The sequence below is a fragment of the Hoplias malabaricus genome, chromosome 4 (genome assembly GCF_029633855.1).
Source record: "Hoplias malabaricus isolate fHopMal1 chromosome 4, fHopMal1.hap1, whole genome shotgun sequence".
NCBI lineage: Eukaryota > Metazoa > Chordata > Actinopteri > Characiformes > Erythrinidae > Hoplias > Hoplias malabaricus.
The window spans coordinates 37,685,793-37,703,921 of NC_089803.1; the positions used below are offsets into that span (position 1 = coordinate 37,685,793).

The following is an 18,129-nucleotide window of genomic DNA, read 5'->3' on the forward strand; positions in this document are numbered from 1 at the left end:
CACACCAACAAAGGGCCTGGGCCTTAATCTGGTCTGCCTTTCTCATCAGGGTTGAGACATTCTTCCATTCTCTGTGTACGTCACCTCAGTACTGTAGATAGTGAAAGGTGTAGGACAGCGTGTACATGCTTATTGTTGTAGATGCAGGGGCTGTGCGAGGGTTTCGATCGCAACGTCACTGCTCTGCTTGAGTACACTCACTAATGGCACGACCCACAAGGGCAGCCAATCCGACACACACCGCTCAATACCCCGGAGTGTGGCGGCCGGCAGGACAGTGACAGCTCGCCCAGCAGGAGGGGACTGTTCTCCTCGCTCCAGAGGGCAAGCACAGGACAGGAGCCAGCAGCCAAGGTGAGAGTGGATTAATGTGAGTGTTAACAGTGAAAGGAGGCTGGCTATCCACAGACTGGGACATTTTAGCACTATGTGCTACCATAATAGATACTGCTGTATCTATTATCAATAAGCTGCAGTTCAGTCCAGTGTGTCACACATTTTTTCCTGAAATAAATATTGCATATACATCTCCAAAACAGTAACTTTGTAGGTGAAAGAAAAACTTCTTAAATGTAAATGTAAGTCAAAGTAAATAGAATTTATTCTATAGTAATTTTGGAGCATTTCTATTGTGTTCAAATGATATAGTAAACTAAAAATCCACATACATAAAGATATATGTTATTCTTTGCAGAACAATGAAATACTCACAGTTTGTGTGTTATGATGGTGTCTGTAATAAGAGTTCAGGGAAGGCATGCAGGGGCTCCCATTTGTTGCGGTGTTCTAAATTGTGACCCTATCATCTGAAAATTGCCAGTTCTATCTCCAGGGATGCTTCAGCCATCTAAAGCCCAGAGTCCAAGTGAGAATGATTGGCCTCACTCTCTGGGTGGGATGACACACAATCTCCCCATCACACAAGCAAAGTGCCAGGACAGGCATCTGTTGGCTAAAGTTACATATCTGGGCTGTTGGTGTTCTTCCAGTGCATTGAGCTGTACAGAGGTGTGGCGTTAGCAGCAGTTAGAAAATGAAGCATGTGCTTTCCTTCACCTTTTCAGGCTGGCTATTGTGTATGAATTGAGAAGTCCAAGCTGTGAGGTGTGAGGTGGCAACAACTAATTATTGGAAAATAAATTGGAATCTTTCTGAAAATGTCAAAAAAAAATTGCTGATCAGTGCTGTGGTGACATTTTTGGTTTGGATTATTAAATGTAGGTGAAACAATCCCCAAATACCTGTTCAGTGATAACATAGCCAACATATATGATAGACTGGAAATTTTAATTTCAGCTTTGTGTGCTAAGATAGCAAGCGTTATTGCTTTACCCGTTATTGATAAGATGTGCCACAGAGTCTAGTCTGGAGGGAAATTCACACTGTACTAAAAAGATTCTTCATTATGATATAGTTCATCCATGAGGGACTGGGGAGTTGTCTTTGTTTTTCTGGTTCACAAATTGGATTTGAAATGGTCTTGGCATTTTGTTAGCCCTCATGGCTCACAGAAGCCACATACTTAAGTGATGCAAGTGGCATGTGTACAGTCAGCTCGACAGACATATTGTTAGCTCTACTGCTTGTGGACTAATTCCACACAGCACAGCGGATACACACTTAGAAGCAAACTGATCAATTACATATGGTCTTCTTGAATAGCCAGCTATAAAGGAGTCTGTAACATTTAATCTAGATGTAAATACACTCTTATTTAAAAAAAAAATAGATTTGAACCCACAGCTCAAATTTAACATGCTACAGAAAACTGTCCAAAGGCTTTAATTCCCCATTTATCCTTTGTGAATTCAGCTACTTTAAAATGTATTAATTGTGGACACAGACCTTGGGCACATACCCTGAATAGTCTCTGTGGAAAGTAAAGTCATGACACCTCTCACAAGTGGAACTGTGTTCTGGTGTGATGGAGCTCCATTCAGTAAGATGAGGCTGAATAGGGTTTGTGATGCAGAACTAATAATCCAGAGTTACTGATTTTCCTTTAATTAACTTAGCATTAATAAATTAGAATACATTATAAAACATATATACGATTATCCACATCACAGAATGTAGTTGTGAGTGTAAACAAAAGATATGGGGAGATACTGAGTGGGAAGAGCAGTATCGCGGATCGAGAGCCTCATGTGTTCCCATAGATCAACAGCGCCCTCTCGCGGTACACGGCCACCTCAGCACGGTCTCAGTCCATACTCACCACGGCGCGTTGACGTCACAGCGTCCTGGGAGCGGTGATGACGGTTGAAAATGAGAATCGGAGTTATTCAAACACATTTACCAGATTCACAACTGAGCATAACAGACACGACGCTGTGTTGTAGTTTGTTTTATTTCCCCTGGCAGAGTCTGGGCAACAGTTTTAAATATAGGCGAGAGAATCGGGGGTTACACCTCCATATTTCTCTATATTTTTTGTCATATATTAAAAATATAATATATTCCACGCTATATACATATATCAACATTATTAATGCTAGTACGATAAATGTTGATTAAATACATTTTTGTTGGTTCCCTTGCAGCTCTTTGTTGGAACTCCAGTTCCACTTGCAGCTCTGCTGCTCACAAATGTAGCTACTGTGTCTGTACTGGCAAACTGCATATGAACCAAAAGTGGCCCGCAAATTTAAAAATACAAATTTTGCCCGTCAAAAAACAGGCCCACATCTGGCAAATGGCTGTGCTTTAGGTTACAGCTTTAGTGTGGCAGAAGTTATACATAAACAGAAGCTTCTGCCACACGTTGCCCCAATTTGTTGTGTATGTGGCTAGTGCGAGTAGGCTGCTTAAGTATCGTCAGTCCATGTGGCCAAGTGTGCCAAAAACACTGAGCCTGAATGGCTCTGAATGGCTTACCGCAGGTGTTCTGAAGACCTTAACCATCGCAGTCTTCCTCGATTTCCCTGAGAGCAAGGAGACGGCGGACCACTGTTAACCCACTGAGGACAAAGTCGGAGGTTCATTAGTGTTTTGCACAGCGTTTTCTAGGCGGACCACTGGGGATTAAACCGATTTTTTCGACAAAATGCCACATTTTAGAACTTTTCCATTCACAGTCCAATTTATATTTTTTCCTTTGTTAGATTCTTTTGTTATTCTTTATAAATAAGATTAGTAAATAATTTTAAGTGTCAACATTTTTAGAATAATAATTTTATATCAGGCTTATACTCATTATTATATCTCTCATAGTTGCTGGTAGTGTTTGTATTAGTTTGTTTTCCAGAATAAAAGTCTCTGTGAATTTAAAATCTGTTTGAGGAGATTATAAATGAGTTATATCCTGTACAGGGCAGTAATCTGAGTGCTCCGATGGTGGACCAGCAGAGGTCTACAGTCAGTGGTGTGCCAGCCTTTTTATGCCAGTGGACCGACATATGCTCGCTGTCTGAGTTGTGACGTAAGCGCAGTGAACTCCATGATAACGGTATCCAGGTGACGGGTGCGCGTCTCAGGTGTGTGTTTGTGTGTTGGTTTGGTTCAGGTGAAACGCAGCAGCAGGTAAAATCTTTATCACACCCACTTCACACTGTACCCTCAACACACATCGAAAAACAATATGATCTCACTTAAACACAGTAAGACATTTTAACCTTGAGCAAAGTGAGAAGCATATCTTCTGTAATTACCATCGGTCCTATTGACTGTCATCATAGCCAAGTGCAGTATGTGATACTCTGCTTTATCCCATGATGGTGGAGTGTGGAGAGAAGCCACAGAAGTAGTTCTGTGTAAATGGTGTTAAGTGAAGCTCATATTTGTCTGCAAATGTTTGGGTACTCCTGATAAAATGCCATGCTTTACATATATAAAAATATGAAAATGCTAATTTACAGAAAACACACACACACATTTAAAAACATGCTAGATTATTTGATGAATTCAATACTCAAACTAAGAAAACAAACATTTGCCATAAAGAAATAAAATCTTGAAGAAAAAAAATCAAATGTGTGTTTGTGGTCTGCAGTGAACATATTTATAAAACTTTCTGTCTGAGCACAAAGCACTTTTGGGAGTTGTTCTGGAAAAGAGCGTCTGCTAAATGCTGTAAATGTAAATGTATACAATATCAGCAAAACATGTCATTTGACAGAGGCTGCCTGTGTACAATGATCTAAGGTTTTGCAGGTATACTGTTTCGGTGAGAGATGGGTGAGCAAATAGAAACAGCTTTGCCTTCTCTGGGAGCCAGTAGACCGCACTTCCGCCCTGCAAACACAGCTCTTAACATGCTCTCCACCTCCTACAAACACAATGATGGTGAGGAGACTTGACTTGGACTTGATGTTTCAGTGTAGGGTGGGGGTATAATGGCTTCCTGACCCTCAGATGTAGATAAGTGGTTGTCTTTCTTTAGAGCAAGTTATTTCTGAGCATATTTATGAAATTACTTTGATTAGCCTTGTGTGCATATTTTTTTTTTTATTTCTTCTTCTCTCATTGCTAACATATGAAAAGGCCAAAAGTAAAAGCCTTAAATGACTTATGTAGTATTATGCACATTTGATGGAATTGCTGGGTACTTTCAGATTATAATATGATGAAAGTTATTTAGTTCTTTAATAAAAATACTTTACTTTAAAAAAACATTAATATTCAAATACTGTCTAATTTTAAGTTAATTCTGTGAAACCAAATAATTTTGCATTTTGTTGTTTTTCTTTCACTAAAATCTGAATTAAGGAATCAGAGAAGAACGGTACCTAGCATACTTAAGTTAGCTGACAGATAGTTAGCTGCATGTATTATCCCTATAAAGCCAAACATATCAAAAATGATACATGACCTTTAGAGGTGGCTCTTTCATCATCTAATGAACAGAAATACAGAAACAAACTTCCATCCTTTTGGGGCAAGTGTTCTGAGTTCTCTACTGAACTATGAATGAAGTGGAAGCATTTCCAAGCTTTTTCCAAACCATTTCAAAATTATTGCTATCATCATGAAAACTCTAGAGAAAATCTCAAGGCTACTTTTTTGCCAAACTGAAGCAATTCCGGGGTTTGATTTGTCTGATGTTTCTTGTAGTAAAACTAAGCATTTTGTTCCATTTCATAGATGTAGTGTATCCTACCTGTCAAATGCTCATTAATTATAATAAATATTCAGAAAATTCAATCTGTTCTTTACAGCAGCAAAACACATTTAAACAATTTTACAAAGTACATTTATGAAAGAAAAAAATATTTTTAGTTTTCCAAAAGCCTTTGTGTGCAAAATGTGTTGGCTCAGTTGTCGACATAGATTTTGTGAGACAGATTCAGAGGAAGAAGATGATGATACAGATGAGTGTGGGAGGTCTGTTGAATGACCTCATACCTCAAGCCAAGACTCAGACAGTAACAGAAACAACTGTAGTTCCTCTAAATATGGAAACACTGTGGTGCAGATCAACAAAAAAAGCCTTTGTGGTTTTGGTGTTTTTATCACCACCAGTATATGAAATGTAAAAAGGTCAGAATGAAGAACAGAATACTCATGGGTCAAAGACCTCTGGAGCAGTGTTTCAATTTTAGCTCAATGTTATGTTTTCCTGGAAAGTTCTGAAGAGTAGAGACAGCCATTTGATATCGATTGTTTAACTTAAATGAATCAAAATTAAGAAAAAAAAGTCTGAAAAACTGTTTTAACTGATGCAGTGAACTAATTTAAAATCCAAATACAGGGGGAAAAATATTGGTAAATGCCTAAATATGATACATTCAGATATTATATGATCCAAAATGTATAAATGAACAACATAATGGCCACATAATGTGTGATTTAAAAAAAAAGAGTTTTATTGTATTATTATTTAATGTGTCAGGCTTTAAAGGGTTAAGACCTTCCTCTGCTACTCAGAAACTTTCTGAAATGTTTGTGTTTGTTTCTTTGTTTTTTGGCTACATTAATTGCACTCATTATGTTGTAATAATATTTGAAAGTGTAATTAGACTACTCCACCCACCTCTGATTGTATCTTCTCTTTCTGTCAGATAAAGGAGGCAGGAGTCCAAGCTGGATTCGTCGCTATGGGACAAGCATCTCTGCCCGGCTGAAACCTGCTGTCCACCACAGCTCCAGCCTTGACCTGCAGTGCAAGTCTAAGCCAGGGTCAGCAGAGCCTGTTGTGTGTCTGATGTCTCTGTCTGTCTCTATTACAGCTCATTCACCTCTCTGTCTCTGTCTTTCTTTCCTACTCTCCTGTCTGCAGAGCTTTGTCTCACTTTCAGCGTCAGTTCCAGCAGCTGGGTGTGTGTAATGGCACTTACACAAAGGTTTTACCCAGCACTATAGCACACAACCGAGAGAGGGGCACCCTGCAACTTCACACACCAGAAAGATTGGTGAGAACCACATGGTTTCAGCTGCATGCTATAGAGAAAATAGCATCGTGTGATTATATTAAATTTGTATGTAATGCAATAAAAACATACACCAATATGATGTAATTAATGCTTGACCAAATTCATTCATATGGATGCCTTCATGCAGCCAAACACTCAAAGAATAACAGTGATCGTAGATGCTCAAACACGCAAATATCAAGCAGTGCTTAAAGGGCTTATAGACATATGAAAATATTTGGACTTTCCTAGTCAAATACTTTTTTGATTTTCCTCATAAAAATAATAATAATAATAATTCACATAATTTTTTAATTTGAATTTAACATTGTGGAAAACAAATAAAATACAAATAAAAATGTTGCCTGTTCAAAATGGCCCAGTTTATATACATTACTTTTCCAAAAGTATTTTCAATTTTGCAACCAAATTTCTAATTTGACTAGGAGTGCCTACACCTTTGCATATCAGTATATTTGCCTTTTACCAGTGTGTCTCACTCCTGCTTTGTGAATGTCTTCTCCTGCTCAGAGAGCTCTTTCAAGCAAGACAGAATACAGATGTAGCTATGTTCCCCAGCGTCCCACAGTCTCAGGTAAAATCAGTCTCTTAAACTATATTAGACACACAGGTGCTGGACAACCTTAGAGATACTCATTAAGAACTACTCATTCATTGTATATTTCAGTGCTGTCAGGTCAGTGTGTGTTAGATCTTTATGCTTGTGTCAGTGTGTCGTAATCATCAGATGGTGGGGCGTAGAGAAGAGAGTGGATTTACTGAGGGACATAGCCTGCAGCCCTACACATTCCTACCTCTGTACGTCCACATGGTATGTTCCATCACAGTGTTTCATTCTAGTCCATTCCTAATTTCACTGGATTTTTAACACTGCATATTTAAGACATAAAAGAAAGTCATTCAGAGCTGTTCAGTAAGAAATAGTCTGTATTCAAAAAATATATTTCAGAATTGTTTACAGTGGTGATAAGAACCAGACACGCAATTTTGCAATGTGTTTTTGGCTTTAAATTGACTTTTTTTTTTAATTCATGGTGGATAGGAAAATACAGGGGGCTGTAAATCTACATCATTTAAAACATGTGAAAAATCAGTGGAACATCTACTGTATAAATCCCCTTTCCAAGGTTTGGGAGTTTTTGGGAGCTTTGGTAATTGTGATCTTGGTAAATGCAGAGTGATGACCTGTTTGTACATAACTGTACAGTGGCACATTTTTTTGTTAATTTCTGTCTTTTGTACCATTTATTTACCAGATTTGAAATGAAAATTATGAAAAATATAAAGTTATAGTGCAGAATGTCTACTGTAATTGAAGGTTTATCTCTATAATAGATGAATCACATGCCTTTCATTTCCTAGAATCTGCAGAGAAATGCAGTGTGGTCCGAAATGCCTTTGAGGACAGGAGTATATTTTTCTGTGATATTTGTAGAGTGCTTTCTCATGTTCCGTTTCTTATCTGCTGTTACATGGTGAGGCTCGCCCCACACACTCAAGTGTGACAAGGATGGACTTCTTGCCCACAGCTTCTCTTCAGGTATCTCCCTCTGACTCCTCTATACTCACTATACTCTCAGTATCTGTTACTGGCCACAGATGGCAGATAAAACTGTGACTGCTTAAGTTATATTAAACAGTACTAAGACATAAATAAATAGTTTCATTTGTTTTGTAAACTAGATAATTAATTCATTTATTCGTACCCGCTTATTCAGTTCAGGGTCATGGTGTGTCGGAAGCCTACCTGGAATCACTGGGCAGGTAAACTAGTTAATATTCTGCCTAATATGATTAATATTGGGAAAAACTGAACAGGCTCCAGTAGTTTTCCATAGTCTAGCTTTAATTATGGATATGACAGTCAGGAGAGGCAGTGCAGCAGGTAGTGTTGCAGTCACACAGCTCCAGACCATGAATGAATGAATGAATAAATGACAGTCAGGTTTCAGCACTGCTTTATAAAATATAACGCTTACATTTATTTGTGAACTCAGACAGCAGAAGCCCAATGTCAATGCCCATTTTGTTTTTCTATAATAATACAGAGGTAGGTGGCACGGTGGTGCAGCAGGTAGTGTCACAGTCACACAGCTCCAGGGACCTGGAGGTTGTGGGTTCAAGTCCCGCTCCGGGTGGCTGTCTGTGAGGAGTTTGTTGTGTTCTCCCTGTGTCTCCGTGGGTTTCCTCCGGGTGCTCCGGTTTCCTCTCACAGTCCAAAAACACACGTTGGTAGGTGGATTGGTGACTCAAAAGGATCCATAGGTGTGTGTGTGTGTGTCACCTGTGAAGGACTGGCACCCTGTCCAGGGTGTGTTCCCGCCTAGCGACCAGTGATTCCGGGTAGGCTCCAGACCCACCGCAACCTTGAACTGGGAAAGTGGTTACAGATAATGAATGAATACAGAGGTGGGAAAATATATTTTTTTAATTTACTAAGTTTACTACCTCTGTGACTGTGATAGAAATAAAAAGCTGATGACTATCAGATAAGTCTCTTTTAAAGCCTGGTAAACAAGCATGGATTTACTCACACCAGGGGTTCGTTCTGACATAGTCGGTTTAATATCAGTGTTCCATTAACAGTTTTCTTTGTTTCTAATATCAGTAAATGTGTGAGATCTAAATACTTGCCAATATAACCAGCCAACTGATAAATCAGCCTGATAATGAACACCACATGGTAACTGCCAAATGTATGTGTGTGTGTGTGTGTGTGTGTGTGTGTGTGTGTTTCTTTATTTGTACATCAGGGCAATGAGATGTTACCCAAACTTGTTAGTCGCAGTCCTCGAGAGAACGCCTTCACCAGAGACACTAGGGATCTTTTGACAGGCCCTGTGAGGACAACACTCATCTACACTTCCTCTCTGATTTCTCCCACGCCTTAAACATACTTCCTCAGAGCTAATATATATATATATATATATATATATATATATATATATATATATATATATATATATATATCAGTGAACACTTTGCCTCTTCTTTGCCACATTCAATAACCATTCTCAATGATAACCAATATCTTGTAATTAAAAATCTTCAATGTAACAAGAGGGTTTCCATCACTGTTATGAAATAATGAAAGGTTTTTCGTGGTACACATGCTGTCAAGAACCTCTTAATTATTTCTCACCTGTATTTCATTGAGCACCGGTTTCCTCCCACAGTCCAAAAACACACGTTGGTAGGTGGATTGGTGACTCAAAAAGAGTGAATGTGTATCTGTGTGTCTGTGTTGCCCTGTGAAGGACTTCCTTGCGCTCAATGATTCCGGGTAGGCTCTGGACCCACCTTCCTTACTGTATTAATAGGACAGCATTTATGTTGAATGGCATTGCAGTATTTTTTTTGTCCACTACATAGGCCTCTCTACTGGAGCATCCTGGTGGTCACAGACAGAAAATAAGTGAGTCTGCTGAGAAAACTGTTGGATTGAAGGTGAGATTCACTCTTCATCTACCTGCTCTCTCTCTCTCTCTCTCTCTCTCTCTCTCTCTCTCTCTCTCTCTCTCTCTCTCTTGATTTCATGTGATTTATAAGAAAAAAAATAATCATGTTAATAAAAGCTCTGATTTCTAACAGTGAAGTTCAGCTTGGTGATGATCCAGTTTTCCAAATGTTTTATGGAGCTAATGTTATTATATATGTTAATGTTTAGTCTGGTGCTTGAGTAACTATCTCAATACAATTAAACATTTGTAATGTAATAACTGACAAGAAATTACAAATAGTTGCAAATGTTGCACAAATGTTTTCAAGACCATAATGAATAACCATAATTCTTTTTTTCTCTATTCACCACAGAGTAAATCTGATGTACATTATGGCTCCAAAAATATGCAAAACATACCGTGGAGAAAATAAGATACAGCTGAAAACCCATCAGACCAATACAATATAATAATAAAGACAATAATAAATGTTAAAAATCTGTATTTAGTAATAACAATGACAAGGACGCTGATAATTTGAGGGTGAAGAAAAAAATAGACCTTCTTTTGTCATTTATTTGCATAGGTACAAAGGCCTCTGGGTTTACAGAACTTTGGCTGCAATGTAGTTTTCATTTTCCTGGGTCATTTCAGTGGGTCATGACCATCTGATGGAAATTCAATCCAGCCCAGGTCAGACTGTCAGCAGAGGCAGTGTTACAGCAAAGCAATGACAAATGATGGGAAAAATGCTAAAAAATAGAAAAGAACTGTGAGTTTAGTTCTTCCTCACAGTTAGTATCCAGCACAGAATGTGTGTTTAATGCCAACACGTTGCCAATAATGTTTTATAGCTGCAGGACTTTATTAGAGTGTGTGAGACAGACCATCTCTAAATTCTACTCTCTTTCAGGAAAACTCAGGGTTCGTCCTCAACACCCCCACCCTGAACATGCAGTCACACACACCCCCTGACCCACTGCACTTCCTCACACACTACCAGAGCATGTGAGTCATATGTGTGAATGTGTACAGTATGTCCAAAGTCATTATGAATCTCCATATTTGTTGTTGCATCATTTGAATATTGCCAGGTGCCTTTGAATTATGTTAAAATTACATGTTGAATGGGCTAATAGAAATGCTCCAATATTACTAGGGTGGGGGGGGGGGTCTTTTTCCTTTAAATTCCTTTCCAAGTTTAGACAGCTTCTTTGAACATATGACATCTACAATTTTATTACAGTTAATAAAACAGACTTTTACATACACCAGTTGTTCACCGATTAAGGTATAACTACCATATAGGCACTATTTTCATGTTTACACTTATTGACTGTAGGCCAGCTAGTTGTAAGAACATCACACCTACTGATAACGCTCCACCACCCCAACGTAATCCTACGGTGGTCCTAGAAGCTCATAAGCTTGTCCCTCTTTGCTGCAGTAATAACTTCTATTCGTCTTTGAAATCTTTCTACACTAGATGTAGAAAGTTTGCTGTGGGGATTTGATTGTATACAAATTACAACAGCTTTAGTTGATTCATCACGTATTGATGAATTACTAGCTTTGGATCACAAATGCCCATCAGACTCATCCCAAAGGTACTGGTTGGAGCACCATCTCTTCAGAGAAGAGTCCACTGCTCCACAGCCTGATGATAGGGGCTTCATTCCTGTCTAACTCTCACTTGACAATGAGCATGGTGACCTGAGACACATGTGCAGCTGCTCCAGTGTCTCTTTATGTTTGCAATGCTTTTCTATGAAGATTATACAAATTGTGTGTTTTCATGTGATGTAATCAAACACTGACTCTATAAGGTGTTTGTGGTGTGTGCAGGTTTTGTGATCCAGAAGGTCTTGCGGCTTTTAAGGTGGGTATGAATAGAGGAGAAATTCAGACTCAGCGAGACAGTGGATACAGCGGACGAGACACAGACAGGTACACTAATCCACTTGTGCGCACACACACACACACCCACACTCATATATGTATATTACTGCTGTATGAATGCACATTTGCTGTTATTATATTCTCCCTCTCTTTCAGGTTTATTCTGTGTGGATATTAACCCTGGCATTTTCAATAAATGCATAATTACTGATCCAGGTGTAGTGTAACTGTTCTCATTTCTCCTGGTCATTATGCTTAAATCATCTCAATATGACATTTTCACACTAGATAATATTAAGCTTTTCAAATCCTGTTATTAGCAAAACAATCACACTGGCTGTAAAAGCAGCACTTAAGGCCATTAGCACAGCATCCACGCATTTACACAATCTGCCCTGATGGACATTAGGCTGAATGCTGGGCAGAGAAGCATAGTTAAAAACCTTGCAACCATGAACCTGGCAAAAATAGAGCTGATCAGCTATGCATGGACAGACAGACACACACACACACTATACTGGCCACTACTCCCACATTTGTAGTTCAGCTGGGTACAGAAAATCAGCTCAGTTATTGTTGTTGTCTGTGTGATTGTCTGTACTGTTTCTGACAGGACACTAGGACTCTGTATTTACCGGTTGAGAAGGCATAAAGCCATGTAAAATCATTAAATCTGTGTGTGTGTGTGTGTGTGTATTAGTGTAAGTGTGGGTGTGGGAGAGACAGAGGGAAAGAGAGACCCTTGGATCTTGGCAGAGTTGTGGCCAGCCCAAAATATTCTTAAGTCAGCAACACAAAACCTCAGAAATTCTAAAAAGATTATTTTTAAAGTCAGTCTTTTAACAGCCATCGGGCTTTCCATCAGTACACAGTAACGCATAATACACAATTCCTGCACAATGGGGGAATTTGTATGTGTCCTATTAGTTGTAAAACAGCTGGCGGACACATTGCACATTTACACTGTGGCCTTTTAGTCCTATGTCATTTACCAGTGTGATGGATTCCATAGCACTTCACTAACTGGGTCTACGCTCCAGTTCCTGTTGTCATCCACTCATCTCATCTCCTCTGTCTGTCAGGAGTGTTGTATATGAAGTAGGTCCAAGGAGAAAAAGTGAAGCCTGAGAAGTGCAGGACGGTTCGTCTTGCTTATTCAAGGCCTGTGTCGGAATGGTATGTGGCTGACCCAGCGAAAACGAAGGCAGAATAAACTGGAGACTGCAGCTCTAAGTGATTAAGCGCAGAGACACAGTTTACAGTAAAGGCCTGCTTTATATCAGAGAATGCAGCACCCACACACACCTACAACTAGTCCAGTGTAGACACAAAGACCATGCCAGGAATTACAGTGTGTGAGAGAGAGAGAGCGAGAGAGAGAGAGAAAGAGAGAAAGAAATGAGACCTAGAAGCTTAAGACAACAAAGTGAACATTTTTAAGCTCTCATTATAGAACTATGTAAAATAAAACAAAAATATACAAGTCCTGAAGATAAAATTGGCTGTATAAAATCAACTCAGCTTTAAAATCTACAATCATTATAGAATATGGTATAGTTATGTTCCCTAATTAAAGATACTGAAGAAGTATCCTTAAAAAGATTGAGGTTACATAAGATATATATATTTGACATTTTTGCAGCTTTAAATTTGTATTAAAAGTGTTTACAGCTGAATCGTACGTCCCATAGTTGCTGGGAAGATTAGACTGTTAGCTGAACATCACATACATTCAGAACACAAAAATGTACAAATGCCACATAAACCATTGGAGACCTGCTATTTCCTCCTGTGCAATTTGATTTTAGAGTTCAACTGTCATCCTGGGCAGTACAAATATAATTGACAGCAAATCCATGGTCAGATTTATCTCTTATTGACATTCTAAACATGCCAGCCTGACTGTCTTGGCAGACCAAACTTATTCTAGGAGCAGACATCTAGTAGATGCTGAAGTCCACAATCTAAAAAAAACACAAAAAGAACATTGAAGTTCAGAGTATTGTGTCTTTTTTAATATTATTTGGTTGAAGTTGGCTAACGTAAAGTTTAGTGACATGTAACCGTTTTTTAATGTGTTTAGCTGTGTTGTGTTTACGTGGTAATTCTACACTATTCTACCTGCAGCCTGCCAACCAGGCCACAGGGCAGAGGGACAGTTTTCTTTTTAATGCTAGTGTGCCAAAAGCTTCAGTTCCAGTTCCTCACAACACAGTGCTGATGACTCACAAAAGCTACCTAAATGTTTCAGCAGATGAATTCCTCTCTTTCTCTCTTTGTGTGTGTGCATGAGAGAGAGAGAGAGAGAGAGAGAGAGAGAGAGAGAGAGAGAGAGAGTATTATAAAGAAGTTTGGTGACAAAAAAAATATTGATTCTGACAGGGTGCCTAAACACAATTAGCCATTCGTTTGGTCAGAGAGATAACAAAACCTTTTCTAATTTCCAATCAGTTCCTAGAAAATCAGTAACAAAGAAAACCTTCCCTGCTTTTTAGTGAATCAAAATGTTTAGTCTCTGAACAAATAGAACACCTTGAAAATGGCACTTATTCTACTTTTGATATTTCTTTGGATTTAAAAATCTAAAATCTAAAACAGCAATAATTCATTTTTAATGACCACTTTCTAGCCTTTTTTTTTATTGTTGACTATAATAAGTTGGATAAGTTGGATACTGAGTCTTAAATATTTCTGCTTAATTTTGTCTGACAGTACGGAGCACTGAGACAATGGCTATGCCATTGCTGGGAAAAATATTATTGGTCAGTGAGATTTCACAGAAATCATAAAGATTGAATTAAATAATTTGTCTGAAATTGTAAAATGTGGACATACATTAATTATTTGCTATTGTGCCTTCACAAAAACAATTAATTCAGTGTTTTTCAGGGTTTTTTTTTCAGTCCAAATAAGGACTGAGGATGGAATGGTGTATATTGACATTTCAGTGTTTACATATTGCCTCCAACTATTTTGTATTAAAAAGCTAGGAAAAATTATTTTCCTTGATCCTTTTAAAGACTTGTGTTTACATTATGAACATGTCACATGTTCCATGACTTCAGAGCATGGAGCGAAGTTACTGGCATGGTAGGAATCTTTGTACTGTAAAGAGACTGAGCTTACTAATAAAGACAGATTAATACATTCACTCACAGACAGAACGTACTTGTACTGTATACTTCTACTCCAGCACTTCCCGGCAGATTAAACACACTGAAGGAGGAGACTGGGCCACAAAAGCACCAAAGTTGACAAGAAAAGAACATGAGTGCTGGAAGTGTGACTGGAATAAGTAAAGAGGGAAATATGTCGATCACAGAAAGGAAAGAATGAACACAAGTGAAGAAAATGAGAATTTAGAGGACAGACTGGACACTCACTGACCTCTATACCTCAAGTCTTTTTATTTGTTCTCTCCCCACCCCTCTTGTGCTAATGTTTAAAACATCTCTGGCTTCCTTCCCTGGCCTTTTAAGGAGAAGAGTCCCCCTCTATTTTCTCTCTCTATCTCTCTCTCTCTCTCTCTCTGTCTGTCTCTCTCTCTTTCTCATCCCCCCCACACCCCACTCTGGTTTTCGCCTGCTCTGCCCAGAGAAGCTTAGACTCATGAAGCAATGTTTACCTCAGTTAGCATTAGCTTGGCTAGCATAACACATTTATTTCTGTACTTTTTGGGTTTGGGCTGCATAGCAAGAGCACACTTTCAGAGGGAGAGTTTACCATATTATGGTGCATTCCGCCTCATGGGTCCGGCTCTCATCGACTCGACTTGACACACCTCAGCTCGCTTAAACCCAGCTCTTCCGAGAGTATCTTTTGCACTGAAAGTCTTTCTCTAATGCACTTATTACTTCCTGGCATATTGCACTTAATGTAAGGTATAATTGTATAACTGTATAATTAGTGCTGTAGTTTGAATGTTAGATCCTCTTTTGTAAGTCACTTTGGATAAAAGCATCTGCCAAATGCATAAAATGTAAAATGTAAATGTAAATGTAAAGCTTGTCGCTTTTCCACCGGCAGGCCTCCCCCACAAAATAGAACTGGTGGCTTAAAAAAAAACCTCTAACAGGAATCGTTAGAGCTTTCACTGGAAATGTTCGTCTGCCATCGGCCCTAGAAGCATATAAACCTCTTCAAAACACCTCGAGGTAAATTTGCAAGCTGCCATTGTGAAAGCTGCTGTAACTCAAGAGATTTTACAAGCGGCGAGATTTGAATGAGCCCTGCATTTCCTGGTGATAGACATGTCTCTCTGTCCAATCAGCGCTCTGCAGAGTTTACACGTCACCATTGAGTATCTACTCTGCACGGTTGGAACCCCCGAAGGAGCTTGGACTGGAAACTTGCCCTGTTCCAGGGGCCAGGTTCCAGATTTGGCCAGTGGACAAGCAAAAGAGCTGTGCTGAGTCGAGTAGAGTTGTGTAGAGTCCATGCAGTGGAAAAGCGCCATTAGATCCTACTCTCAGCCTCACATGAATGATTGAAACACATTTCGCAAACTCAATGATTATTTAATGAGAGAAGATTTCATTTCACCAACACACAGCAATCGCAGTATCCTATTCCAGATACAGTACACCCTGGGGCAGAGTACAGTTACACACACAAGTTTTCTCTCACCCATGCACTCACACATTCATACTCACTCAAAAAATGTCTTGGTCTTAATGTAAAAAGCTGCAGCCCATAACAGATGTGCAGTTTCCATTGCTTTTCACAGGTGTTTTTTTTTTTTTCTTTTTTTTTTTGAAGATAATAAATTAAGTGCTAAACCTGTTGGTGAGAGTCCTGTACTGAATTTGTCTCACTCCTGGAGACCTGTTTATATAAAAATTCACAGCAGCCTTGGTAGAGCAAACATGCCCCCACCAACCACACGCCAATAATATATTTAAGTGCCTTTTCTTCAACATTTTTCATTTTTCACAATGTTTTACAATGATGTTGGTGGTTCTTCTGGGAAATAAATGCCTTAAAAATCAGAAGCAAAAACATCCTCCCATACATTCTTAAAAAAAGCAGGTGCTATAGATGCTTCCGCTTTGTTTGATGCTGTCAAAGAGCTACTTTTGGATCCCCAAACAACCAAGATGTATGAAGAGATTTGTGAGTGGAAACCTTAAAGTAGTTTCACATAACATATAAATGCTGCATGCCAGTTAATGGCATTGTACTACAACCTTTACCTTAAGGAGATTTTCTTTAAAACTTTCACAAAAGTGTTGATAAAGCATATTATTTATTTTTAAATATATTAATTGAATATTCCACTAAAATTGTGGTGCGATATTCTCAAACCACTGGTGTATTTATCTAATCTGATAAACAACATGAAATCTTATAATTTAAGGGGAGTGTTATATTTGTGCGCGTCAACACATTCTATTTACATAGAGTAATATCGAGGTAGTAAGTAATTAACAAATTATAATCACTTATAATTGACACAAAATCCCAAAAACATGCTGAAGTGTTTTTATCTTTCCAGACTAGAGCTGAATGATATTTCCATATCAATATATATCCAATATATGATATGATTTTTAAACACATTTTCAATATACATTATTTACGACGGGGCGGCACGGTGGCGCAGCAGGTAGTGTCGCAGTCACACAGCTCCAGGGGACCTGGAGGTTGTGGGTTCGATTCCCACTCCGGGTGACTGTCTGTGAGGAGTTGGTGTGTTCTCCCCGTGTCCGCGTGGGTTTCCTCCGGGTGCTCCGGTTTCCTCCCACAGTCCAAAAACACACATTGGTAGGTGGACTGGTGACTCAAAAGTGAATGTGTGTGTGTCTGTGTTGCCCTGTGAAGGACTGGCTTGCACCCTGCCCTGCCAATTCCTGCCTTCCACCCAATGATTCCAGGTAGGCTCTGGACCCACCGTGACCCTGAACTGGATAAGCGGTTACAGATAATGGATGAATGAATTATTTACGACATCAGTCACTGATGTTTATTACAGGGCACTTTCATACTATTTTTTTAAAACTAGTTTAAAAATATTAATAATGCACAAAGTCAAGAGGTTGTTGTTTGATGGTGATGTCATGTTGCTTTCAGTTCTTGGCCAGTTTTTCTGTGGCTTTTTTATTGTTCGTATTGATATCGGAATTATATCTTATTGACCGAAATTAAGAAATATATTGTGATATAAATTTTGGCCATATTGTCCAGCTCTATTCCAGATTATGTTGAACCCAAGAATAGATGCACTTCTGCATCCTGTGAAAGCATATGGGAGGGAATTTTTGCATGGCATCCGTCTGTAGAAGTAATTTTTGAAAATCACACCAACATCATTTAAAAATAGTTTCTGTATATATACATTTTTAGTCATATATATATATATATATATATATATATATATATATATAAATATATATGACTAAAAATGTCAGCATTCCCTCGTA

At 38.7% G+C, this 18,129-nt stretch overlaps 1 protein-coding gene across 4 annotated transcripts; it reads left to right on the top strand.

Annotated features, from left to right (window-relative positions):
* Positions 1–2,735: 2,735 nt before the first annotated feature.
* On the top strand, positions 2,736–11,918 carry saxo4 (stabilizer of axonemal microtubules 4). Of its 4 annotated transcripts, none has more exons than XM_066669913.1 (13): positions 2,736–2,978; positions 3,313–3,522; positions 4,144–4,284; positions 6,000–6,117; positions 6,218–6,350; positions 6,882–6,945; positions 7,082–7,182; positions 7,852–7,911; positions 9,125–9,211; positions 9,744–9,818; positions 10,725–10,819; positions 11,657–11,758; positions 11,867–11,918. In XM_066669913.1, the coding sequence occupies exons 3-13, from the start codon at positions 4,173–4,175 to the stop codon at positions 11,886–11,888; spliced, it is 969 nt and encodes a 322-aa protein (XP_066526010.1). In that variant the 5' UTR covers positions 2,736–2,978; positions 3,313–3,522; positions 4,144–4,172; the 3' UTR covers positions 11,889–11,918. The 4 variants fall into 4 exon arrangements, with proteins under 4 accessions (XP_066526010.1, XP_066526011.1, XP_066526012.1 ...); XM_066669914.1 differs by having other exon boundaries at positions 3,313–3,476; XM_066669915.1 differs by having other exon boundaries at positions 2,736–2,971.
* Positions 11,919–18,129: the final 6,211 nt, after the last annotated feature.